Here is a 26,586-nt window from a genome sequence, read left to right on the forward strand (position 1 = left end):
GACATAAGTGAGGATTCACCAACCTTCCATTCCTCCAAGGTCATCTTCTGTTTTAGGGACAAACGAAATGTGCAAGTGTCTGTTCCCAGCTACACATTTGACTATGTGTAGCCACTTACACCAGGTTAAGGCAATGTGTAAGACTGTGGTACAGCCACACTGGATTAAGGCTGTGTGTGTGTGATGCAGGGCTTTTATTCTTCATGGGACTCTGTAGTTATTTCAAACATTTTTAGTGTATCTAGATTGCAACCAGAGCACTCCTGTAGTCAAATTTCATTTTTAAGGTTTTTGCTCCAGTTTTCCTCAGATTTTCAGGAACAATCTTGCCAAACATAATTTGAACAGATTTTGCAATGTGAACATGTCATGTTAAAACTATAAATTGGGTCAAGATTTACATCAGATTCAGCATAGACTCCGTTGTAGCATTATAACACCAAGCACATATTTTTTTTTGACAATTTTTCTGCTTTTCAGGTTTGGAATGTTATATAAAACTTTACAAAAACTTTTAATATTTTCTTTAAAACATTTAACATAGCTCTAATCTCAGTTCATCACACACTATTCTGTATAAATAGAAAGGTAAGAGTCTTTGTACAATGTGCTAATGACATTCCATCACATTTTAAATGGAACTACACCAGTCACCTCTGTTTCAAGCAGCATTTCACAGCAGACAGGTAACTTGTCCAGCATAATGGCAGAACGATGGCAGCAACGACTGGTACATATTCACAGGATTCCCGATATTGTTATTGCCAGTATTGTTAATGCTCTCAGGCTGAAAGGGTTCAGAGAGACTGGGGGAAGCTTTTAGGAGATTTCTCTACCATAGCCAAAGGCACCAGCCTACAGAATAGTGTTGGAGAAACCCTGACATTGCTACAGGGATAGCTAATTCTAGTTCTTTTTCCTACAAGTCCTTTTGCTTCCCAGACATCTTAAAACTTGCTAAATAGTCCTGATGTTCAGAAAGCCTGCATATCCATTCTATATTTTATTCTAAATTTTTACTTATATTTGTACTAAAGGATCAGCAAATGTCATTGTTATACTGTGCTATCTTTTGTAACTCTTACCTGTGTGCTTTTAAAGAAGTTCCCATACTCACAGTCTTATCACTATGCGAAACTCCATTTCAAGCTGATGAGACCTTATCTCTGCCATCCAAGCCTGTTTGTGCCATACAAGTTTCAAATCATATCCTCCTGTCCTCTGCCAATTAGTATTTTAGATCAACTGGCCTTAAAAATCTTTCTCAAAGTTTATGTTAACTTCTTCACTGGCTTCCTTCAATGCATTCCTTATGAATTTCCTTGACCATGCCAACAAACAGTCACATTTCTGGATGTTACTTGATGTCGAACTCAGTTTTGATTAGTATTTACAAAATCGTAGGTCAACTCTTTTCCTAAATTGTGCCATAAAGATAAGTTGGACTGAGGGAATGAAACATTAAGAAAAGTAAAAACAAACAAGAAGAATGATCTTTTGAAATTTCTTCCACTTACTGGGGTTATTTTCTGTATTCATCCTTTGTTGCTCACCACCTTTCACCCCTTAAAATGGTTGATATTGCATATTTCTCAGATGGAAGTTTGGTGCCAGTCTGAGATAGCTCATCCAGCTGGTAGGCAGAACAGAAAGAAGAGGAAAAATACATACTTATTTCTGGTAGAAAAAAAGAGTAGAGACAGTCTTTCTCTAAGTGTTTACTTTTTGTCTAAGTGTTTACTTCTGGACTGCCCCAGCAGGCATTGCTCAGATGGTGGAACCTTCTCCTTGGAGGCTCTGTGAATGAGTAGTGAGTGAAGCAAACCAGGGTGTGAACATGAGCCCGTGGTCTTACCTTAGTTGTTATGACACCCCCCTGATTGGCTTTGGCTTGTGCAATCTCCTAGACATTATCTTCAAGGGATGTACCCTCATGGATAGGCCACGGAGTGTTTCCAGTAGGCAGCAAGGATGACGCCACTCTTCTAGGAGGAGAGAGTTTGCCTAGGTGGATGCAAACTCTGCTGTGTTATTTGCTGTCAAGGCCATAGGATGGTTCCTGGCTTAATCCTAGCATGTTAAAACAGCCCACCCCACCCATCCTTTCAGCCACCCCAAACCTTTTAAGATAATTTTCATTAAAAACAATTTGTTGTCCTAGGAGGTTACTCTGTTAGTAAAGATAGGCATTAAGATATGGTTTGCTGGTAATTCAGAATGAATGTTGCTGTCATTCACATAGATGTGGTTTGGCAAGTTCTTTTCCAGTAGTTGCTCAGGAGGTGGGGTTTAGAATTGCTTGTTATACCTGGTACGTGCTCTTGTTGGATGATTATCAAGTTGCAAAGAAAGTATATTCTTTTCTGTAGAAAGTTTACTTTGGTAGTACGTGAGATCTACTAAAATAAATAGCAAACATTACAAATCCGGGAGTTTTGCTAGTAAAGCTGCTCAGATTAATAGCTACTTAGATTAGTAATTTAAAAAGGCAGCTGAAATTAAGAAAAATCCTACCATGAAAACTACTGCTGCGTCCTGGGTTCGATGCTGTGATGGATTCAGTCACTGGAGTGGACAGTGCAAGCCTTAATGGTAATTACGCACGGATGCATTCATTCCAGTTTGGTGGATTTGGACAGTGTATTCTCAATAAGCACTTGTGCAAACTTGCCTGTGCCCAGCTTGGGAAGCGGTTTCTCCTCCTCTCCCAGTTTGCTTGAGCTTGGACCAGGAATTTCATTGCGTTCAGGAGCGGTTGCTGCTCATTTGAGAGCACATGGCTGGTTGCAGACGCAGCTGGAACTGGCTGCTGAGATAGGAAGCAAGCTGAGAGATAAGCCACTGAATTTGTGTATTTCGGTTCCAAAGACGACAGCAAAAGGCAAGAAAGACGCTGTTAGCAAGGCCAAGCAACCCTTAGGAGATTAATTGGATCCACTGGAACATATTTATCTGTGTTGGACTGTGTGGAAGGGTGTTGAACAGGATAAATTCCTGACTGCATTTCAGCATTTCCAGTGACAGCTCTGAGCATGGGCACGGCCCAGTAACTAACTGGACATGGTTAGGGTATTGCACTGGTGGTTGAGGCTGCTGAAAAGCATGAAGCAGTGTTGTGCTCTGAGAGCTATTAAAGGTCTCTGAACCTCAAGACTTCATACTAATTGGGGGAAAAGTAATGCTTCTGGGATCTCTGCTCCTATAGAACACAAAAGTGATTTCATCTTTCAGGGGACACTTCATGTATCTTGTAGATTTGACCAGGAATTATGGTGGCTTGGGGTACAACATGTGCCAGATTTTTAGTTTTCTCTGATTGCCCCTGTCCAAGATTGGATGTGCAAGCTTAAAACTGAGATTGAGAAGGGAGATGACCTCAGCAGTCTTATAGTTCATGTCTCTGCAGTATTTTGATTATGTAAAAATATCATTGAGGTCAAACCACCTGTCTCTGGAATTTTTCTACATCTGGGAAAAAGCAGTATAGATCGTTAGAGACACTAGAGCGGTGATGTATTTGGTCATGATGTGTTAACCCAGTGACATGTCTCACCTCTGAGAAGAACCAAGTTACAGAACTGCTGTCTCACAGTAGTTGCAGCCACTCTTCCCTTGGTGGCTGAAGGTTGCAGCCCACCTGGTCAGCTTTAGTGTGTTTGGTCTGCAGGGCTTGGCGACTACACCTGGGGTTGTGTGTGATGCTGATCACAAGCATGCAGCCTGGCACCGCATGGAATAGGGCAAGGGGGGAAGGTCTGTGCCATCCTCACTGAGCAAGCTGGGTTTAGGACCAGGGAACAGTACCTGATGCATGTTATTCACTACCATGGACATGACCAATAAATCCTGACAGTGTCCCAGCCCCAATATCCTGGTGCAGCAAGCCCCTTAAGTAACAGGTCGTCAGCACTCAGCTCATTTTAATTTCCCAGAAATGCATGCCAGCTTAGCAGAAAGCTGCATAAGAGGACAGTGGGAGATCTGAACATTCACACTCAGAAAAATATGCTGAAAATGTGTCTGTAAAACTGGGTGACCTTTCACCACACACTGAGGGAGCAGGGCTACGCACATCCTAGATCTGTGAGTCCTTCCTGAACCTGTGTTGTTGTGTGTCACTGAGCAGAGGAGACATGCACGCAGGCCTAGGAGTTTGGCAAAAAGAAAGGCTGATTAAGCTATTCTGCCACCCCCAGTTCCAGAGCAGATTTCCAAATCTCTGAATACTCTGTTAATTAATAGGAATGGCACTGGGTAGTCTTCTTTCAAAACAAACAGCCTGATATTCCATATATATCTTTGTTGGGTTTAATTGTTTGTGCTGAGATGAACAAATTGTGTGGTTTTTTCCATTTTTTTTGTTTTTGTTTTAAATTCTTGTTCAAAAAGGGGTTGAGGTACCTGTTGTCTGAATCAGGTCAAATATATTTGTTTCCAGGAGGAAAGGTAGTGCTCTATTTACCAGTGTGAAAATGGCAGAAAATTGCTATGACTTTATGTTGGACAAAATTACACAGAGATGCTTTTGACAAGACTCTTTTATTTTTTGAATAAGATTTAGCAAGGCAGTATTTGGTCTGTGGGCCAAACCCAACCTCCTAGCCAGCTGCTTTGCCTCACAGGAGCCCTTATCCACCACATCTTCCTGGGAAGAGGTGAGCAGGCCTCCTGCTGTACCTCATCTGAGAGCCATTCCTGCTTCTCTGTGGGTGGAAAAGGGAGTGTGAGAGGGGAGGAGAGGTGGAGAAAGCAGAGCAGGGTGCACAAAAACCTGTCGACCGGCTCCCTTTTGTGAGTGTGGGCACTCTGAGCTGTGCCCATGAGGAGGCATCTGTATATCCATAGGGCTGGATCTAGCCCGTGTGTGGAATTGTTCTTGGGGGGTGGGGGTGCTGTTAATAATCACACTTTTAATTAAAATAATAACACTTAAATACAATGCCTAGGGGTTCATTGGAACTGATAGGTTGTTGACTGTGGTGTTGTGAGTTGTTCGGGCAGCGGAGAATCGCTGTTGGACAGCAATGCTGAACCTGCACCTTTCTCCATGCCAGTTCCCCATGGCTTGGAAGTGGGGGTGGGGGTGGCAGGGAGCCAGCATTAGCTCTGAGCTGGCATCAAAACACCAGGGGTCTTTCCTGCCTCCTAGAAGGAAAGAATTTGGTCTTTGCAGGTCACTGTGAGATGCACATTAATGAAAACAACATGAATTGACCCATTAGATGCCAAAGAGTAGAAATTACTTCGGTGGACTCTTTCTCACTTTTAATTTCACAGTGGTGTAAATACATATCATTACTTTCAGAAGAACAGATGAGGTTTCATCATGCTCACTGCAGAGTACTAGAAACATCAATAGTTCCCAATAACACAGAGGAATAGTTCAGTTCGTGCCAGTTAAATGACTCATTAAGGAAATTGGTCATTGTCAGAATGACCAGTGTTGTACAAATATCATGAGATGTCCTAGAAAATTAAGAACCATACAAATCCGAATCACTCATAAACAAGCAAAGTGTTTAGAACACTAGCCTTTGAATAACAGTCTGTAGTCGGAAATGATGAGTGAAAACACACTTTATAAACAGTATGTTACTGTGTCATAGAACAAGTTTCATCCCGTTGTTTTGGAAAGGGAAGGTGCACTGTAGCCCTCCGTGCACCTGGCCTGCCTGTGCAGCCAAGGTTTTCATTCTGTAACTTGTATTAAATGATGTAAAAATGTAGCATGTGGGAAAGATTAAAGCCCTGGTTATTCATGGGAAAGTATTCTAATCACATTGTATTTTTTCATTTGGTTAAAGAAGGGACTTCAGGCCAGAAGTGTCAACAACCAAATCCACAGAATTTAGAATCTTCCCTAAATCCTGTTGTTGTATCTTTCCTGGCTAAGACATTGCATATGGAGTATGATTTTGTCAAGACTGAATCTATCCCTGTACCTGCTATCATGTCACAATCTTAAAATCTTTAAAACCTGTGTGACTCGTTCCCAGAAAGACATGATATCTAATTTATGGCTCCATTGACAATGCTGCTTTAATTAATTTTCTTCATCTTTTTTTCTTGTTCCTCTGCTTCCCATATCTCATCTGTTTGCATTGCCTAGATTTTAATTAAAAAAACCTCTCCTCTCTAAGGAGCAATCTGAAGTGGCAAAAATAATCACTTAAAATATTACAGTCATTAAAAAATTGGCTGCGGTCAAAGCCATGCATTTTCAATTTGCCGACAAACGATATTTTTGTTTCCTTTTAAAGTGCATTTTGTATTTGAATAGCATACGCCAGCCAGCCTGGCTATCAGAGATGCTCCTCCAGCTGGGTGGGCTGCATGACAACTTCTTAATGGGGGAAATTGATGGCCCTCTGCTCATGTAGAGGTGAAGGCATACTGGGCAGATTTCTTTCCATCTGCCATCAGCCCTTTGCAAGCTGGCACTGCCCAAATGCCCAACACATTCATTCCAATGCAAGAAATGTCGCCAAAAAATAAATTGTGAGGCCACAGCTGCCTGAAAGAATCATCGGGGCCATTAGGCCCTGGAGAGATAATATGAAGAGGAGCATCAGTGTTTGTCTCTGATAAAAACCTAGCTAAACGATGGTAAAGATGACTGTGGATACTTTAAAGGCACAGAGATGAACAACATTTTCGTGGGAGTGTGGGGGAGAACCTCGGGAAGATGATATGCAGCACCTCAGCCAAAAATCTGTTACACTGAGGAATTTCACACTAGTGTTTCCTGTTGATGGTTCTCCAAACAGCACAGTTGTATCATTTCGTTGCCCTCTCTTCTGCTCTCCAAGTAAAGAAATCCCATACTGTAAAGCCAAGAGGTATTTATTGATTCACAAGTTTGACTTGAACAACTGGGACAGAAGCTGGTTTGGATGGACTTCAGTGTTTCTGTTTACATTCCCAATCCTTATCTTTTGAGCTTCTAAAAATCTTTCGGGCTGTGTCCTTAATTGCAACTATGGCATAGGCAGATCTCATTGATGCTTGTGCTACTTCATATGGCAGGATGAACGGGAGACCTCCAGAGGTCCCTCCCAGCCAAGAGGTCACACTGAGGGTAGCAGATGTCTCCTTGCATGGTGCTCTCATACAAGTCTTTAAAAATAGGGAGATTGTTCATGCATGCTACATGATGTAGGTTCCAAGACCTTACTTGGGGCCCTTAAGTCATTTAGACATTGTGGAAAGCTGGTCAGCATTTATGAAAACATAAATCAGTAAAGTACCTTCTTTGCCAAATCTGATTTCCCTGCCTTTGTTGACCAATGGTTTTGAGCAGTCCTAACAGAAACCCTTCTACATCTCAGACGATCAAGAGGCTTTCCTAAAAGCATCTACCAAAAAAAGGTGAAAGCTGTAGGTAGATGTAAAATGTAAGGAGTATGGAGTAGGATAAAGAGAGTGACAGACTCTTGACAAAAGTTTGATTTTGAAACCATGCAGTACCCTCTCACATAGTCTGAATCTTCAAATTATTAGCTAATGCCCTCATGTACAACAGAAATCTCACCTAAATTAATAAGACTCGCTGGCTCTCATAGCTAACTTGGCTAACAATGGTACTTATACACTAGAAATATTCATAAATAACAGCAAATTTGGCATGAAGATTTATTTTTTTTAGTAGTGGTACCACTGTAGCATCAAAGAGCCCTGAGCAAGGAATCTGCCACTGCTGCCTCCTCCGGCACAGATCAAAAAAATAGCCTGTGTCCCAGGAAATTGCCCTCTGTTTATAAAACAGGAGATAAGCTGGAGCTGGGGAAACCTGGGAGTAAAAAGAAGTATTGCAAGACGAGAGAGTGCTCGTCCTGCTGAACGGTGCCTTCTTCAGTGTAATTGATGACAAGGTTTGTTGTTGAGGGAAGCACTAAGGAAATGTCTGAAGGACATCATCTTGTGGGGAATTTGCCAAGCATGGTGGGAAGAATGGACAAGGTCATGTAAGTTTGGTCGTCTCGCCAGCAGACATGGTGGCAAGCATTGGCAGTCAAGGAAAAGTGAGCCATGAGGTGATTGCATGTGGGAGATGGTGGAGGCAGGTAAGGATGAGCCATGCAGGGCCTTGAAAGTAGGATAAAAGCAGCGATACCATAACTATCCAGTAGACAAACTTTAGAAACAGAAAACTCAGCGTGAAGATTAGATTGAAAGCAAATCCAAGCATGCTGAGATATGGGAATGCGTCCAGCCAAATTTCATTTTGCCCTATTCATGTAAAGCAATAGCTTAACAATTGCAGCTAGTGAATAATAGTATTAGTAGTGCCAGATTAAATTAAACTGGGGTTTTTTTCCCCCTTGGGATGACCACAGTTCCTGAACAGAACTTGGCTTCTTTCCGTTTGGCAACAGGCAAGGGTTGTTTATTTAGGAGTACAACAGTTTACTTATGGCAGGCTGATAGTCCCACTCCAGTTGCAAACAATGGGAAACAGCTACTGTGGTGAAGTGGCTCCATTCAAGTGCCTGCAAGTGTCTTATGTTTTATTATGTAGGTGACTGGGGAGAAAGCTTTGTTTAATGAAGGTTATCAGATTTGTCAAAGGATTTATTCTCTAAATTAATTTTTCCTCTCAAATTAGTTAACTTTTCAGTGTTGTAATTTGAGTAAGGACACAGTAAATGTTCCACATGCTTTTAATCCCCTTTAAATAAAATTAGACTGTGCTTTAGTTCTGGACCTACAGCTGATGCTTCCATGGTAACAAGGAGAAATAACCTACAAGTTGCTGCCACTGGCCTTTTTAGTTACAAAATTTGCACAGCAAGCTAATTTGTTCTTATCATAGAAATCATTTCATTATAAAGAAAAAACAGAGAACAAATTCAATCTGGACTTTGTAAAAGAAAACTCTACATCTATATAGAGATGTCTGCAGTATCTCCAGTTTAGAGAGAACTTATTCCAGTTAAATTCAAAACACAGTATATGTTCATTCCACATTTTTTATCACTTCAGAATGACACAAAAAAACCCCACTGTAAAATTCAATCCTTAAATACTGGAAGTATATAGACTACCACTGCAAGTGTAAAGCCTTTAATTTGGGAAAGAGGCGACAGTATGTAAATTGTACTTCAGTTCTTCATTTCTAAAGGCTTGGATTCAAATTCTGGGTTGAAACCAAGAGAAAAAGAGTCTGATGGTTTCAATTCAGTCTCTAATCTGTTCAAGCCCTATTAGAAACCTGCAAAATAATCCAACACAGTCAGCAGCCTCCTGGATGTTGAACAAGACTGACAGGGAAGTTGGGAGCAATGCCGGTGAGGGACCATCTCCTGTGGAGCTTCTTTTGCTCCTGAAAAATTTGGCTGAGGGCCCTTTGACGTTATTCACCCCTTAGCAGCCCATCGAGTGAAAAAAAAAAAAGTAGTACAAGTAGCAACAGATAGTGACTGCCTGGAAAATCAGAAGAAAAACGTGGAAGCTAAGTGTAAACTGGGAGTGATGCTTATACAAGTGAGGGAAATGTGGCAGGTGGGAGAAGGCAAGAGCATGAGCAGAGGAACCCTGGCCCTTGTGGGGCGGCATGGCTCATGCAGATGGGGCTCATCCTCCTCTGCTTCTCCTACAGGCATGTGTCTGGGGTCCCAAAGGTGCCACTGGGGCAAAAAATGTACCAGAAAATGATGGCCCTCCCTCAGAACTTCTTTAAAAGCTATACCTCTGGTTTGAACATCTTTCTTACTCTCTTTAAATGTAATCAGCTTCTGTGGCTGGTTTTGTAGGTATGTAGAATAACAGGAGTTAAACCCCAGTTTGAACTTCTCTTCTGCGTAGCTGTTTCATGTGAGATTCAAAGATAACGTGAGCAGAGAGTGATTTAAGCCATACGTTGTGTGGTTCATTAACATATAAAATATGCATAAAATACATATTCACAGATAATATGTAGCTGTGTATAAAAGCATAAAGATAGTTTTATAGAACTAGTGAAATAAACGATGCTTTTGAGCTTTCATAAAGGGTTGGTCATATACTACTGTATCAATAATTACTTATTCACCCCTTTGCCAAACTGCCCATTTATTTAACTTGACAACCTAAATGGAAACTCCATCAGGTGTACTTCAGTAAATATTCTGTTAAACAGCGGAAGAGCACAGAAATGTTAAGTGATAATAGGTTTGCATCTGGTTTGTGTTTATTTTAATAGGTTGCTTTCATCTGGCAAGAGATTACTAATTACATACTCCACTATCAAGTATATACTTATATGTAACTTAGCACCTGAGAAATAAGTAAGGCTTAGAAAGGATTTTCCAAAGCTTGTGTGCAATTGTAATAACTAGCTCAGTAGGATCTATGTGTCTGTTTGTTTCCTAAGAGATGAAGGGTTACATGGATTTGAATTAAGTTTTAGCCTGAATATTTATTTTTAGTGTATTTACTTGACTGCCTGCAGATAATAGGAGTTTTGTGGCAGATTGATTGACAGATAAAGGATACTTCATTTCTGTTCAGCAAATTAAGAGAATTCAGAAAAGCAAGAAGCAGAAAAACAAATTATTCTTAAAATCCTGATGTTAGCAATACCTGTGAACATGAAGGATAAAATCAGTGAACAAAAGCCATTTCTCAGTCAGTTACAAATAACTGTATGGTACAAGCAGTGTTTTTCAAGGAGAAGTAAAATATAAAACTGTTTCATGAAATTCTGCTAGTTATAAAATATTTTATGTGTAAATTATTCTGCCTTCTCAGTGGCAGCAGCTGCATATATGGTGCGCTGTGTATATGATGCATTAAACAGATTAGGGAGATTTATGACAAAATCTATTGAATTTCTGCAATAAGTTTTATCAACATTTGAGAATCTATTGCTTTGACCTTTCTTTGGAAGAAAAACATTCAATGTGTTTATTTTAGCAGTTGAAACAGTCTGTACATTCTTATAGTGTGTTTATTTCTTTAAGTGATATTTAGTCAGTGTTTAATAAACATAGAGCTGTTGTCATTCAACTATAGACCAGAAAGCGTCTATATAAAAATCCGACTTCAAGTCTTGATTTTTTTCTAACAATGTGTAGACACCTTTAGAAACATAGTCATAAATTATATTCCTAAATATAAATTAATTGCTATGTTATTGTCAATCATACTTGAAAATCATCAACAAAAGAATTTCAGTTATGTCTCTTTTTTGCATTAGTAAATGAAGGAATGTGACAAAATGTATTACTTTGTACTTTGCTTATAGAATCCCATGCAGGTGTACTGGGCAGTTATAATTTCTTGCCACATCGTTGTCTTTGTTAAAAATATAATTATTCACTTATGGGGCACTGCCATGACCTTTTTAAAAACAGAAGAGGTCATTGTCATACTTTCCCTCGGCACGTTATGAAGAGGTCCAGAGACAGGAGGGTACTGCACAGGCGGTACTGAAAAGGTCAATGCAATTTGGCATTATTTTATCTCTTTTTCAGATGTTGAACTCTGTTAAGAATGCAGAATTATTCTAATTAATTATTTATTATGTCAGCTTTCATTTTTAATACAACAAAGATTTTTTTTTAAAGTGTTTTAGCTAATTATTATTTTTATCAGTATTGCTGTAGTGTGAGCAATTTGATAGAATGCCAAGTTCTCAGTTTGCATTAAGGCCAGGTAGATCTTCTTTAGAAGCTTCCAGTATCTTGTTTGCCACACAGATTTGGAAGACTTTTACCATTTTATCAGACACACAAGAAGGCAAAAGTAAGATGGGAGAAAGAAGTAAATCTGAACTGTAACCCCCATGTGCTCCTCACAGGCACCTTCTTCCAGGTCGACACTCCTGGAGAGCTGTGGTAGGCAGGGCACACTTTCGATGCTGTTGAGGAGGTGCAATAGGAAAAGCAGATGTGTTGGGTTTGGAGGCAGCCTTGGGACCTCTGAGACTGCTGTATCACAAGACCTAGTCTCCTATAGAGCTATTAGTTATGCTATTCAAATGAAATAAGGCAAATATTTGCCTTTTCACTCATGCACTTCAGGCCCCAAGTTTACTGTATGGCAACGCATAGCAATTTTACACACAAACACCTCTTCTGGCAAAAATTCAGGCATGGAGACCTGATGTGTTTCACAGCACAAAACTTTTATGCTGACAAGATACCCATAGCAATGTTTGATGTACTACTAAAGTTATTTGTACACACAGTTGTGTATGTGCCAGATATAAAGGCAATACTTCAAAATAGAAATAAACACCTGAAGAGACGGTACATGACTTTTCTATGCAAACACAGTTTTACAATAATCTGTGGTGTGTTTGTAAGGAAGGTATGAGATTAGGGCGCAATCATCATTGGGAGTGGGGCAAGAAAGATAAAATATGACTGTCCATTTTTTATTTTATGTTGTTTCAGGTGTCGGTAAGTCATTAGGTAACATATAGCTCTCTCTGAGTTCTGACAGTGCATGAGCAGGACACTTTACAAACCTGATGTAGCGTCACCTCCCCTGTGCTCCTTTTGTCCACAGCATAGCTGCCAGTCGGATGGGAACTCCATCTACTTCCACGGGACAGAAGGCAGTGAGTTCAATTTTGCCACAACTCGGGACGTGGACCTCTCCACAGAGGATGCCCAGGAGCAGTGGGCAGAAGAATTTGAGAGCCAGCCTAAAGGGTGAGTGCCCCTCACCTGTGCAGGGCCTTAAGCAGATGTGCAGCATCACTCCAGGGGTGTGGAAACTGGATAAACAGAGAATTCCATTTTGTCTTTGCTGTGTAGTCAGGGAAGATCGTGACTAGGATAAATAGCAGTACAGTAGATAACAGGTGATTGTGGATTTTAGGAAGGAACAAGTCCGGAAAGCCCCAAAGGAACAGTCAGTCTCCAGACCATCCTGTCACCTATGTTTTTAATGAAAAAAGTCATGTTTGTGAATTTTGCAGTCATTCTGAAGAAACACATGATGTTGATCTGTTTTTTCATTCACACCTGAGTGCTGTTAACAAACTCATATCCATACAAAATCCAATTCCTTGAGAAATTCATCCCCCTCTAGACTGCCGCTGTGAGCCACACTTTGCCATGAGAGATCTCCTGCCTGTGCAGAAGCCTGCAGGTGTGGAGCAGGTGGAGGCAAGACAGCTGAAGCAGCAGCCTGCTCTCACCTTCCAGAACCGAGTGCATGGCCATGCCTGCCATGCAAGAGCTGAGGATCTGGCTGATAATTTACTGGTTTTTACTTTAAATATATACATTGGGATTCAAAGAGTATCTGTAAAGCCAGATCCAGCAGGGACTGCTGCAAACGCACGGAAAATAAAGAAGCCATCTAGGACAGCAAAATTGCTACTCTTAGCAAAACATGAGTGAGCTTTAAAGAAAAAAAAAAAAGTGTCCTGGTAAAGAAGTATTATTTTATATACCTTAGTGTATAAATTCTGACAAAAAGAAAATGGCCAACAATGTGGTCTTGATTCTTTTTTATTTTTTTTTTTAAAAAAAAGACTTTAACTAGTTACTGTAACCCCAGGGCAATGAGAAACATACACTGCTAATTTATGGGTCTCTACCGAATATTGATTTTAACCTACAAAGTACTTCAGATCATTAGCAGCTGATTCAAATGCTGCCTATGCTGTGCTGAAGGTAAAGAGCACCTTTATAAGAAGTACATGCTAATGTCTCCTGTGGACACATAGTTTATGTGAGGCTTACAGAAAAGTATTCACTGTGAACTCTGTCCCAGTTTGAATAATTAACCCATGGCACAGCAGGTGCTGTTTTAGACAAAGGAAAGAAGATGAGTGTGTGGTGTGTTGTGTGACTGTGTGGGATACGTTTGAGATGTTCTCTTAGTCTCTTTTCCATCTTGAAAAAACAGGATGGCAGTGTTACATCTGTGCTGTCTGCAGGTCCTGTCTCTACTGAACCAGGTATTTAGTTAAGCTAAGCTGGGCCAGTTGCAACCCTTGTTAACAAATACACAATTTCTTCCAAATTAGGAAGATTACATTTTTGCTGTCACATAGTGCGTAGCTCAAATCGCAGATGCCACCACTCCCAGCTAGGAGCAAGGCAGGGTGCAGCCAGAAGATGCATTTTGCTCTTTCATCCTGCTTGCAGTCCCAGGAACCAGATCCTGATCTGCCCTCCTGCATGTAAAACCGTTATGGTGTGGCAGCCTGCCCTAGCAGGTGGCAGTTTTGTTTTCTGAGGCACTAAGCAGCCAGCCCAAGGCCTCAAACCTTTTTCCCTTGGGTTTTGGTTTTTTGTTTTTTTTTTTTAAATTTCAAATTTTATTCTATATTAGAAACTTCCTCCTTACAATTGTTGCTCTAAGAATGGAAGATTAAATTGCATGCAGCCATGAAAACACACTGAACTCAGGTGATGTTACAGATTACATCCCCATCATATAAAATTGTAACTACCACTGTCCCTATCTGCAACATTTCTGTGGGACTTTGCTTTGGGAATTGTATGTGACTGCAAATATATGTGCCTCCTTAATTCCTAGAGAAATATTTTTGAATGCTGTTTGAACTATATTTAAAGTACCGCTTTACTGTATTCAAATAGTCACAGAAACACTTTCTTTATACCTGAGACAGAGCTTGCAGGAAGTTCTCAGGCTCCCCTTTGTAACATCAGCTCTCAAAGGAAAGGCAAAAGCATCCCTCATAAGGGAGAGAGCAAAAGGAAGCTCAATGTAGGGCTCACCACCAGCTTCTTCTGCACCAAGCGCTCTCAGAGGTGAGACCTGTGAAAGAGCTCAACAGTGAGGGCAGAGGAGCTTATCATTGTTTTTAATAAGCAGCTGACTGGTATTTTTTGCATGTCCCACCTAAAGCAGTAAGCTACATGGATAGGGGTTGTGGTTGTTAGTACCACGCATCTTCCCACTGTCAATCAGCTGTTTAACTGTGTAAATTAGGACCTGATCCTAAAAGTGGGCAGATCCTCACACCAGGCTGCCTCTGCCTCTAGCAGACACATTAATGCTTTGGACCTCCGTGTCCTTTTGCTCTAGTTTAGGTCCTAGTGATATTATTTAGAATAGTGATATTATTCTATCACCAGGTTTATAAAGAAGAATTTCAAGAGTCATGCAAGTGATAAATTAATTCAAATGTAATGTCCGCATCTCTGTCATGCCATCACCCAGGTTCCTTCTCCATTTGTCCTTATGGACAGTGTGTTGATATATTTCTATTAAAGTGCCAGGTTTTATCATGCAGTAGAACTTCCTGGGTTTCATTTCTAATGCTGCCTAAAATGAGAGGATCCATGGAAGCATCCATGATCTGCATCATTCATGACCCTGAGTTGTTTTGTGGGTCACTACTGAGAGTGTTTTAATTGAGCTAAATAGAGCATACGAAAGATCAATGGAGCATTGTGAGATTTTCTCATGTAAGTTAAAGAAGGCACAACTGTTTAATTCTGTACTTGCCTTCAGCCCAAGAGACCCATTTTTTAAATTGTATTTTGATTATATTGCACATTACCTTTACAAATTCTGCATGACAGACTTAGGGTTAGGTTAAACTGTGCTTTGGTTAAAATATTTATATAATAAAGCTTTTCAGTGATGTTAAACTCACTAATTCCTGTGTAAATGACTGACAGTTTCAAAGCAGGATTTCCAAACAGGCACGCTGCTGGTCTGTCACAGCTTAGGTCAATAAGGAAACTGGCAGCTTTTTAGAAGATCCTAAAAATAAATTTTGAAATAGTTGGAATGGTTAAACTGATAACTAGACTGTTGAGTTCTTGAAATGACAGGTTTTGAAATTGTCTTATGGCATATAGCTGCTCGAGATTATTTCTGCTGGAGGGAGAGAGGAAAAGGCTCTGCCTTCCCACAAAGGTTTCTGAACTGCAATTTTTTCTCATTCATCCTGAATCTTGCTGGCTAAGTAAATGATTGGATTATCAGGATTTAGTGATTCTGAATAATTTCTTTGTTTTATCATCTTTATAATTTTAAAATACTGTATTATGAATTAATTAAGACTTCAACATGAATAATAATGGATCAGACCAAAGTAACGTACAAGTTTTCAACAATTTCTAATCTTTCAAAATATTGTAATTGAGTTTTGAAGAAACCAGTGCTTTCATGATGAAAACATATTTTCAATTAAAAATATTTAATTGAAAAATTCTGCAACAGCTATTTTAATTATCACTGAATAAAAATAAGATAAAATGCTGTACAGAAAAACTGAGAAAGATCATATCATCACATATTAGAAACACAGCAGTCTTTTTTCGTACTCTGTTCATGTGTTAGTTAAAAACTGTTACCCTAAATGCTGAAAAAGATGAAAAGAGAGCATTTTCAGCTATTACCTACATATTTAATGACTGTATGGCAGATATGGTGGGCATGTGCCTTTTCAAACTTCATTGAACTATAAACCTTATATTATGCAGAACAAAACAGAATGCAATTTATTTTAAACATTTTATTGTCAGAAAAATAATGAAGATGATAGAACAATACAACACTAAATATTTGGTAATAGCATTCATTAAAAGCCTCATTTTTTTAGTAATTCATGCTTTTATGGCAATTTATTTAAAATACTTGCATTAACTTTGCTTTAAGTCAACTGGGTTTAAAAGCTAGTATTGAATATGTAAGTAATGTCATAGGAGTCATGTTTCAAAGACTCCATTTTGTTGTCCTCTCTAAGAGTAGAAGCAGATGCCTTTTTTTGTATGTATAAATGAACTCCTAGAACATCTTTTGTATGAGTTTATCAGTAACGTGCCACTGCATGTTCTCTGCCCCTTGTTGATCTCTTCAGGTGGGACATATTTGGAGCTGTCATTGGTACCGAATGTGGGACACTGGAATCTGGCTCAGCTGTGGTATTTCTCAGAGACGGAGAAAGAAAAATATGCACTCCTTACATGGATGCTACAGGTTATGGGAACTTAAGATTTTATTTCAGTATGGGTGAGTATATATTCCTAATGTAATACAACATATGAAGCACGTGAGATTTAAATTGCGCAGTGTGCATAGGAATTTTTAAATACTGCTCAGAAGAGGATAGCTCTGATTTGCGACTGTGATGCCCATGAGGATGTAAGACTGACCACTGCTGGTCAGATGAGAGTCCACCCTTCTGGATGCCCACACAAGTGTACAAACACGGTAGGCACGCAAATAGACCTCCCAGAAATATTCTCCCAGATGAGACTGACTTGCAGATGAAAATTTCTGCTTTCTGAACCAAACAGGGCACTCTGGGTTTAGTAGCCCTTGGTGTGCTTTTCTTCCATGGATTTATCCAGCCTTTTTTTTTTTTTTTTTTTTTTTTGGCTGATACAAACATTTAGCATCAGGTTAAAACAGTTCAATATAGAAGTTATATGAAGGTGTGTCCATGTCAGATCAGTGTCTAAACTTCCTTTATAGTTAGAGGAGATATGGTCAGTGTCATTGCTGGAACAAAACGTTCAGCTCATTGTGAGATAGCTGTGCTAGACCAGCCAAGCAGCTCCCTGGACCCCACTGACTGCACGGGTCGGATCCCCACTGATATAAAGGAAGCTTAAGCACCTGGTGCACACATAGATGTGGGTTCACACTTGTTGAGTCCTCAAGCGGGATTTGTTGCACAAGCACAGGACGTTGTTGCCACTTGAGGTGTCCAGGTGTTTCTGAGACATCAGCACAAGGCTGGCAGATATAACCTGGGGCTTGGTGGAAATCACAGCCTGCTGGAGTAGCAGGTAGGTGAGGCAGCCTCTCCACAGTGTCTAAAGTGATCCTTGGTGCTAGTGTTTAATCAACTGAACCTGCCTGTTGTGCCCACAGTTCCATAGGTTAACAATTATTCATGTGAAGTAACATCTTCTGTGTCTCAGATCTTCTAATGTCCCTTAGTCACCAATGTCCCTTATTATGTCATTAGAAGCAATAGTCATACCTTTGTCATCCTTACCACACTGCAAAGGATGATTTATAGGTACCTGTCATATCTGCCTGCAGTCGTATCCATGTAGACCCTGGTGTTCATCCATCAGAGTCAACAGGGTTGCACCCGAGGGTGAGACAGGAGTAGCACAGAGGTAGAGCAGCCTTACCTAGTTGAACCCATAGAATAGTTTCTGCTCTTACTATATTCATAAACATTTTCCTCTGCTAATGTGTTGGCCCAGGGCGAGAGTCACACAGAGTGTGCTATAGTGTGCTATGGTCTTGGAGAAGTTATGGCCTATACGTGGTACCCCTCATGAAAAGCACGATGCGGTGTTAGCATTATCTGTAGACGTTCCCTGCCGGGACAAAGTGCAACCTCAGTCATTTACCAGGGCTAAGAAAGCAGCTAAGAACAAATCCATGCTGTCACTTCCCCTCTCCACTGTTGTCAGCGCAACTGCACTAATTGGCTGTTGCAACACACCAAAATCCCTATGAACATGGTGGTTATCATTCATTCCCTCACAGTGTTTTTCCAGAACTTTTATTTTGCACATAGAGGAAATTGTATGAAGTTATTCTCTCAACACCATGTTTAAAGGAGGTGGGTATTTTTGCTTAAAAGTAGAGAATAATAGAATAATAAAGGAGGAAGCAGAGACTAAACTTGTGACCTCCACAAGCAACCTTCTGAATCAACAAGAATGAACACACTTTATTTAATGAGTGGAAGACCTCGTGTTGTTGTCCCAAGTTACCGCACATCTCGTCTGTGTTACATGAATTACCAATAAAGCACAGGAAAAAGAGGATGCCTTTTCTCAGTTCTTCCAAGCATTACAACACCTGCAACAGAAACAGGAAATAAATTTGCTCAACCTTCTGAACTTGGGGGAGAAGCTGTCAGCCCATGCAGGGACAGAGGATAGTGGGATATCACTTGAAAAATGTATTCTGTATGTACTTGTAAATTAAATAAATAATAGTTTAAACATTTGGGCAGAGGATTTGAAAGGACACAGGGATGCTCCTTATTATGGTATAATACACATCAAAGATGCACATCTTAACTAGTTCTGTGGACTGCTTTGCCTAGTCCATTCCAAGAACTGGCCATCTGTAATGAAATGAGAAAGTCTTTCGTATATGGAACTTTTCTACTTTAGAGACTTTTCAGAGAAGCTTCCTCATCCTGTTTTTTTCTCTTGTGTTTTTTTAAATACCTGTGGTACCCGTGGTGTACAGGGAAATGGTGTTTCCTGTTTCAAATACAGTACTTCGTTTTAAAATCTTTTCTCCAGAACACCAAACTAGTGTGATGATGCCCATCTCATAACTATAATGCAGAACTTAACACTCGTATTTGCCAATACACCTGCTCTTTTGGAGAAGGTAAAGAAGTATTTTAGGTTCCACCAATATGAAGATATTTTAAATGCTGTCCCATTCCAGTGAGGTGACCATGTCACATGTTTTGTGTGATGTAATAGACTCCATCCATCCCTTTGAGGATATGGTGTAGACAGTAGAAGTAGCAGCACAACAAATAAGGTACACAGCAGTATTCCTTGTTTCCTACTAAGTTCTCAGCTGTGAAACTATCAGCTGAGAAGTATTTAGGAGATCCTCACAGATGATGTGTGTGGCTGCATGGAGTGTGAGTACTAAACAACAGTTTACTGACAAGGACTCAAAAGCAGAGCAGTTCTATGTAAATACAATTTAAAGCATACAGACAGGGGTATTGCTTTGGGCACAGCATTTACTATTAAAATTGTTTTGATAAGATGATTGAGAGAGGTACTGGAGGTTTTCATAATTGTCAACCCCCTTGATCTCTGGCATGGTGTGTCTGATCAAATAGTTCTTACACACTGTGACCTTAGGGCTGATGATCTTTTGTTTCATATCCTAAGTTAAATAGCATCTGGTTGTAATTATTTTCGTAATTATGGCTGCATGATATGATTCCACTTTCCAATAACAAGGACTTCAATTAATTTTGTTCTCCCTCAATTGTGTGCTGTACAGGGGGAACCTGTGATTCTGGAGAATCCCATGGAAATGATGTCATACTTTATGCCAAGATTGAAGGCAGGAGGGAACACATACCTCTTGATACCCTGACCTATGCTGCTTACAAGGTAAGCCATCTTAAACAAAGTAGGTGGCTGGGGTGGAGAGATCAATCTGTTTTCAAGCCACCACAACAATGTTGTATGTTGAATTCCACAGGGATGGTCAGACATGACCTTCCCAAGCACATCAATCACGTGCAGGTCTCGCAGTGATGGGGTGCCTTTGCAGCACAGCTCTGCAGTCATTGCTGATTGCTCCACCCCCAAGCAGGACTGTGGCGTTGGCCAGTACTAGGGTAACAGGCAAATGGGCAACAGGGTTCAGTGATAACGTCTTCTCACAAATAATTACTTTGTCTGCACTCAAGCTCCTGCTAGCCACAGTTTGATATTCAAGAGCCATGTCCTGAGAAGGTCGGTCACGGTGGGATCAGTGGCTGGGAGGAGAGTGACTCAGAAATGCCTGGATGTCTTTCCCATGCCTACTGCAGGAATTTTCACATTTTACACTTTTTCTTTCCCTTTTAAATACAGTTGTGTGCCTTCTTAGAGGGTCCGCAGTGATGTGGGCATGAACTCGGCCATAGGAGGCGGTTGCTGGCAGCGTGCACAGGCAGTGTCTCCTCTGCTAATAGTGGAGCCTCCTTCCAGCCACCGCCACCACCCTCAGGCAGGACACTAAGGACCTGGAGCTTGCTGCCACGATCCTTCCTGTCTAGGGCAAGGAAGCACTTAGACCACGGGTACTCTGGATAACCCAGCCATGAGGTGTCCTTATTCTGCTGCTGTAAAAAAGGCAGCAAAAATTGATATGTAATACATACAGACATGGATGAGAGAAGAGATTGAAATCCAGTATGCTTATACAGTGTGTGGGAAATTTGGTGGTAAAGATGCAGCTGATTTCAAGCAGAGGTCTGTATGACCATTTATCCTGATATTTTGATGAGGATTAAGTTCCTTTATATTTTTGTATGCAGACAGCAAATGTTTACAGTCGGGCTCGGCCTGAGTTTGGTTGAGTCACTTGCATTGTTTCATTGTGCGTGGCTTCCCTCCTCTCCTGCTTCTGTGTGAAAGACAGGGTAGAACCTTTTTAAAACTAAGGAAGCCGTAATTGTAAAATAATAAAAAATTAATTGGGTAACTCGGGGAGAGATAGGATCTGTAATTACACTGAATTCATTGTGGAGTTTTTTTTAAAACAAGCAGTTTTAAAGCTGACATCCTCTTTTGACATAATAAAGTTCTAATTATGTTGCTTTAGGACAAAGGCTAAGCTTTGTAAAGGCAGTGCTTTATTTCACAACGTAACGTCCTCCCTGCATACGCCTGTGAACTCACGCAGTTACTCCATTCTCACATATTCAGACTAGACACGCCATTACCCTCCATTTGCTTCTGTGAGCTGAAAGGCTCCAGGACAAAGATCATCTTCCATTACTAGCTGAGCACTGGCAAAACAAACTGGCATTTTTCAGAATGCAGGAGGTACAGTCTTTTCTGCAGTGCCTTTACAACCAACCAATCTGATCCCACTAAGATGAAAAGCGACACCGGTATCCAGAGTGTTAATCGGCTGTGCATATAATATAAAATACTTTTATTTGGGATCTTCTGTGGAAAAAAATGGCTAAAATAGTTAACAGAAATGAAGCAAGTAGAGAGAAAAGCATGTTTGGTTCAGCAAATTTGAAGTTGCTTTTCTATTTTAAATAGTACCTTGTGACCCTTTTAAAATAGTATTTGTTTTATTTAAGCCTGGTTTAATTTCTTTTAAAGGTTCCATCTTTGGTTTCTGTTGTCATTAGTCCGGAGCTGCAGACTCCTGCAACCAAATTTTGCCTGAAGCAAAAGAGTCACCAAGGCCACAACAGGAATACCTGGGCTGTGGATTACTTCCATGTCCTTCCAGTGCTCCCTTCCACGGTGACTCACATGATCCAGTTTTCCATCAATTTAGGTTGTGGAACTTACCAGCCTGGTAACAGGTACAACTAGTGAGATCTCTCTTTTGATTATCAGCTTTCTAGTACATTTTGCTTTGTAATATCTATATGAGTATTGGGAATTTTTTTCTCAGAAAGAATGGAGCCAATTAATAATGACAAATATAAGCTGCTCAAAAGTTAATGTTTCTCCTGATCTCCACAGACCCAGATTTATGTATCTCACATGCAATAAGGAGTCTATTAAATAGCTTTACAGGTCAAAACTTGCTTTTCTTAGTCCATTATTCTGAAATATGCTTATGATTTCAGAGCAACTTTTGCTTCGGTTTCTAATGGATATGAGATTTACCTCTTAATACTGTGTAAGGGGGAGAGTATTAAAAGCAGCAGCAGCAACCTGCCCTGCTGACCTCTCAGAGATTACTGATGCCACAAGCATATCTAATTCTTCTAAGACTGGTGATAAGTGGTCCTCATGTTACTGACTGTCAGTGTGAGGACCTCACTGTCTGTAGACTGGCCACAGAATTCTTCTGGCTTCACTTCATCGGGCGATTCAATATGATTTTTTTTCCATGGAGTTATGGGAGAGGGAAAGGGAAATAAGGGAGTCATTTGCTGCTCCATATTTTGTAGAATCGTAGAGTAGAACTGCCAGTACTGAGGAGTTTGGCTCTGCCTCCCTTGCGAGTGCCCTCTGCACCATCCCAGGCTGCCGTAGCTCACCCTTCCTCACCAGGCTGAGCAAGCCGCTCCTCAGCCCCTCCTAGCTTGGTGCTTGAGGCCACAGACGTCTTGGTCATCCTTTGCTCCACCTCTCCAGTTTCCTAACATCCTTCTTCAAACAGGGGACCCACAACCAAACTGTCCGCTGTCCCTCTTCCCTTATGTGCGTGTGAGACCATCTATCCTGATATTTTGATGAGGATTAAGTTCCTTTATGTTTTTCCAGAGTCAAGAGTTTAAAGTAAGATACTCTAAGTGCTTTCACATCCATGTCCTGTGGCACCTGCTTCTGAGTGGAGAAGGCTGCGTTAGCACTGACAGTCCAGGCAGCCAGGCAGGGCAGCAGAATTCAAGGGGCAGCAAAAATCAAGGCATTGCACTTATCTCTGCTAGGAACGTTTTTCTACAAAAGTGAAAACTTTTCCTGTAAACACTCTTGACCTGTAAACGTGTTACATAAAGTCTCTGTCTCAGTCTGTTATCTTATGGGGGCTGGTATATATTTGGAAAGATTAATATTCTTCCTTTGTGTAAACTATTTCTGAAGCAGAAGTGAGCTTCTTCATAACAAAAGCACTGGATCCCCATTATGCCTATTTGTATTTCCCAAATAACGCAGCATGTCCCATCTCTTGGTGTACAGCATTATTCAGAATGCTTTCATTACTTGCAAATGTGAGACTCGCACTGAATATATGCAGCAAATACAGCCCTCCAAGGTATCAGTACAGTTAAATCTGAAATTAGTCAAAACTTCCATGAACCGTTTTAATACACACCTACAATATCACAGTGATGGTACCTTTAAATGAAGTAATATTCTCAGCAAATTATAATGAAAAGTTATAATCCAATAATTTAGTATTGAGGTGATGAATTATGACTTTTCTAATGTTCCACTGACATTACATAAAATCAAACAGAATATTAGAAGCTAATTATATGGAGGAAATTACAAGAGTATTTCAGTAAAATACTAAATCCATAATAAATCAAGCACTTTTTGTATTACTGTTTCAAGGTCTTCAGAATGTAAGACATCTAAGGATTTCCTTACACTCTTAAACTGTAAACAATGGGCTTTATGAAATATGCAGTGAAATAGGGAAGGAAAATATTTTTTTTCTGAAAATTGAACTAGTCAATTAACTTTTGGGGGAATGGGTTTAATAGCTCGTTGCCATAGACTCAGTGAATGGTCTCATAGTTTCCAGTTCTCTAATGTCACTGCCTGCACATGGATGGTTTGGTTTACTACTAGTCTATGAAACTAGAGAACTGCAGCTTTTTCCCAAGCAAATCTGGAGTTTTCACATGTGCTTATGTCACAAAATTCACCAAAATTCGCCACTGAGCACTCCAGGCTCTGTGAGGTGGAAGAAAGCCTCAAAAGATCACTGTAGCTGAGCAGTGCAGAGGCTCCCATGGCCCCCGGGGGCTGTGTGCCATGGGGGCTCTCTGAAGGATGGGTGCCCTTCCCCCAGTCCCCTCCACCCTCTGTGGTCCTCACCAGGGGCTGCCTGCTTTCACTGTTCCACAGTGCCTTTCTGATCCCTGTTTAGGCACGATGGTTGGAGGAGGCAGGTGACTGGGGAGTCCAATGAAGTCAATACTTGTCAGCAATGAAAGGGAAGAGCCAGCCAGTGCATGGATAACTAATGGTCTTTTACCACCTTCTGAAGACGTAATGGTTAGCCGCTGGCAGTTGTGAGTGTCCTGTGCTCACATGATGCTGTCTAGCTCTGATTAACGCAAGTTTTCTCCTCATTATTTTTGAAACCATTTCTAGCTGAAATATACAAGTAACATCAGCTCATTTAACAGCAGCGGCCTAAAAAAAGTGGCTAGACTGTGGTAAAACAAGGACTAGCTGTTTAGACAGTCCTCAATCTATAAGCTACCCTTTTGGTTTTTAAACACAGATTTGTTTCACATTTGTATTTTCAGGAATTTTTGTATTCAAAGTCTGCTTAAAATTATTTCACATTTCATCATCAGTTATTAGGAATAGCAGATTTGGTGGTTTCTCAGAGTTGATACTGCTACATTCGTGTCTATGCCAGGTGGGCTCACGGTGTCTTTCTACTTTCTTTCCTTCACTGTGTTATCAGTGTCAGCTTGGAGTTTTCAACCAACCATGGTCGTTCCTGGTCCCTGCTTCACACCGAGTGTTTGCCTGAGATATGTGCTGGGTCTCACCTCCCCCACAGCACCGTCTATGCCTCTGAAAATTACAGCGGGTGAGAGTGTTCTCTGCAAAGCTGAGATGCAAGATTAGAGAAGTGAATTATAGGTGACAGAAGAAAGCAGCAAAGCGCACCACCCTGTGTCATCTTTCATTTTTGACTGGCTGAGGATAGCAAGGAAGGGGTGTTGTGGTCTCCCTGGCTGCCCAGTAATGGAATTTGAAATACATGGGGCTGCTTCTGTGGTATAATATTATTTTTCTGATGCTGAAGATAAATAACAAAAAAAAACCAACTTGTGGACAGCATGCTGGTAATTAGAAGAAAAGTTATACCTTGTCAAAGCCACAGAAGTTTTCTTCTTAGTCAAAGGAACCATCAGTCAAAACCATATTTACATCCTCAGGCACCTTTACTCACTTGGAATCCCAATGCTGGGTTATAATAAAGCACATCTGTACTTCTGCAGATGGAAATGGATATTAGTGTCACTTTGTTATACCAACCCTTCTCTTTATTAAGTCTCTTCGGTTCTGTTCTGACCATAAAATGAACTGTGACACCTTGTTGCGCGGTGCAAATCCCATGTCTGTGTATCCTTCGTATCCCAGCTTCCACAGACACTTCACAGCCGTGGCAATGACTATGGGAAGAAAGTGTATTTGAAGCACTGCTGTGATCTGGTGACCCCACTCCCCATTCCTCTACCATTTTCATAGGAACCATGACCCACAGTGTGTGTAGGAAGTGTAGCCCCCATGGATGATACGAGAATGATGGCCCAGACCGCAGCGGGCTAAATTTTCTCAACCCCAAGGTTTTCCACCAAACAGAGCTCAGTTGTACCAAAAAGTTTAATTCCGTATGCAATTTAGGACATACTCATTGTGACAGAAGCTGCTACAGCAAAGCAGGTTAAGGTCTTTGCTGACTTCATGCATTCATACCGGGGGGGCGGGGGGATGGCTGGGTTTGATAATATAATAATTAACATTCATGTAGTGTATGAAAATATCATGGGTTATATTCTTTTTCATTTGTGTTTTCTAAAGCTGCAGTAACTTCACTCTTTCATTTGAGCAGATTCTAGAACTAAAAATTCTCACAAAACTTCTAGTATAAGTAAACAAATCTGCAAAACATACTGTTGCTTAATGACTATCAGTGTAAAATGCTAGCATTTGTTTTATATGTATTTCAGGTGGAACCGAATAACTATTCCCCTTCCTAATGCTGCATTAACAAGTGACACCAGGATTCGATGGAGGCAAACTGGACCAATCCTTGGAAATATGTGGGCAATTGATAATAGTTAGTATTCTTATCCATAATCATGATACATCAGAAGAGTAAACTTCTGTATGCTGTTCCAAGTAAACATATTGTCTACAATCACAAGTCAAAGGATTTTCAGTTTGTTACATTCCTTTTCTTCTTATCTGCAATTGGTAACAGGTGCATTTTGAAGAGAGAGGGGAATTCTGCCATTTGAAAAGACAATAGCCCAGTAGATTGCCTTTTTTTTTTTTTTTTTTTTAATAATGGAATGCTTCCCAGGAAAAGATATTGGTGGCAAGAGCTTAATATAACATTTCCTCTGACTGCTTAGTCCTAGTTACTTTGGTATTTATGTACTACACTGCACTATTAAGGACACATACTGCGCCAGCCTAAGCAGCAGTTGCAGCATCTGGGACATATTTTTCCTTCTGGACATAGAAGACCTTCACAAAGCAGTGC

At 40.5% G+C, this 26,586-nt stretch overlaps 1 protein-coding gene across 2 annotated transcripts in view; it reads left to right on the forward strand.

The window, feature by feature from the left end:
* RELN (reelin) overlaps window positions 1-26,586 on the forward strand; it is a 298,010-nt gene that overhangs the window by 167,402 nt on the left and 104,022 nt on the right. For both annotated transcript variants that reach the window (XM_055807624.1, XM_055807623.1), the window contains exons 11-16: window positions 12,493-12,638; window positions 16,781-16,932; window positions 19,936-20,048; window positions 21,765-21,973; window positions 24,772-24,900; window positions 26,048-26,157. In XM_055807624.1, the coding sequence (XP_055663599.1) occupies window positions 12,493-12,638; window positions 16,781-16,932; window positions 19,936-20,048; window positions 21,765-21,973; window positions 24,772-24,900; window positions 26,048-26,157 (859 nt within the window). The remainder of the gene's footprint in view (window positions 1-12,492; window positions 12,639-16,780; window positions 16,933-19,935; window positions 20,049-21,764; window positions 21,974-24,771; window positions 24,901-26,047; window positions 26,158-26,586) is intronic.

The sequence above is a fragment of the Falco peregrinus genome, chromosome 6, assembly GCF_023634155.1.
Source record: "Falco peregrinus isolate bFalPer1 chromosome 6, bFalPer1.pri, whole genome shotgun sequence".
Lineage (NCBI taxonomy): Eukaryota > Metazoa > Chordata > Aves > Falconiformes > Falconidae > Falco > Falco peregrinus.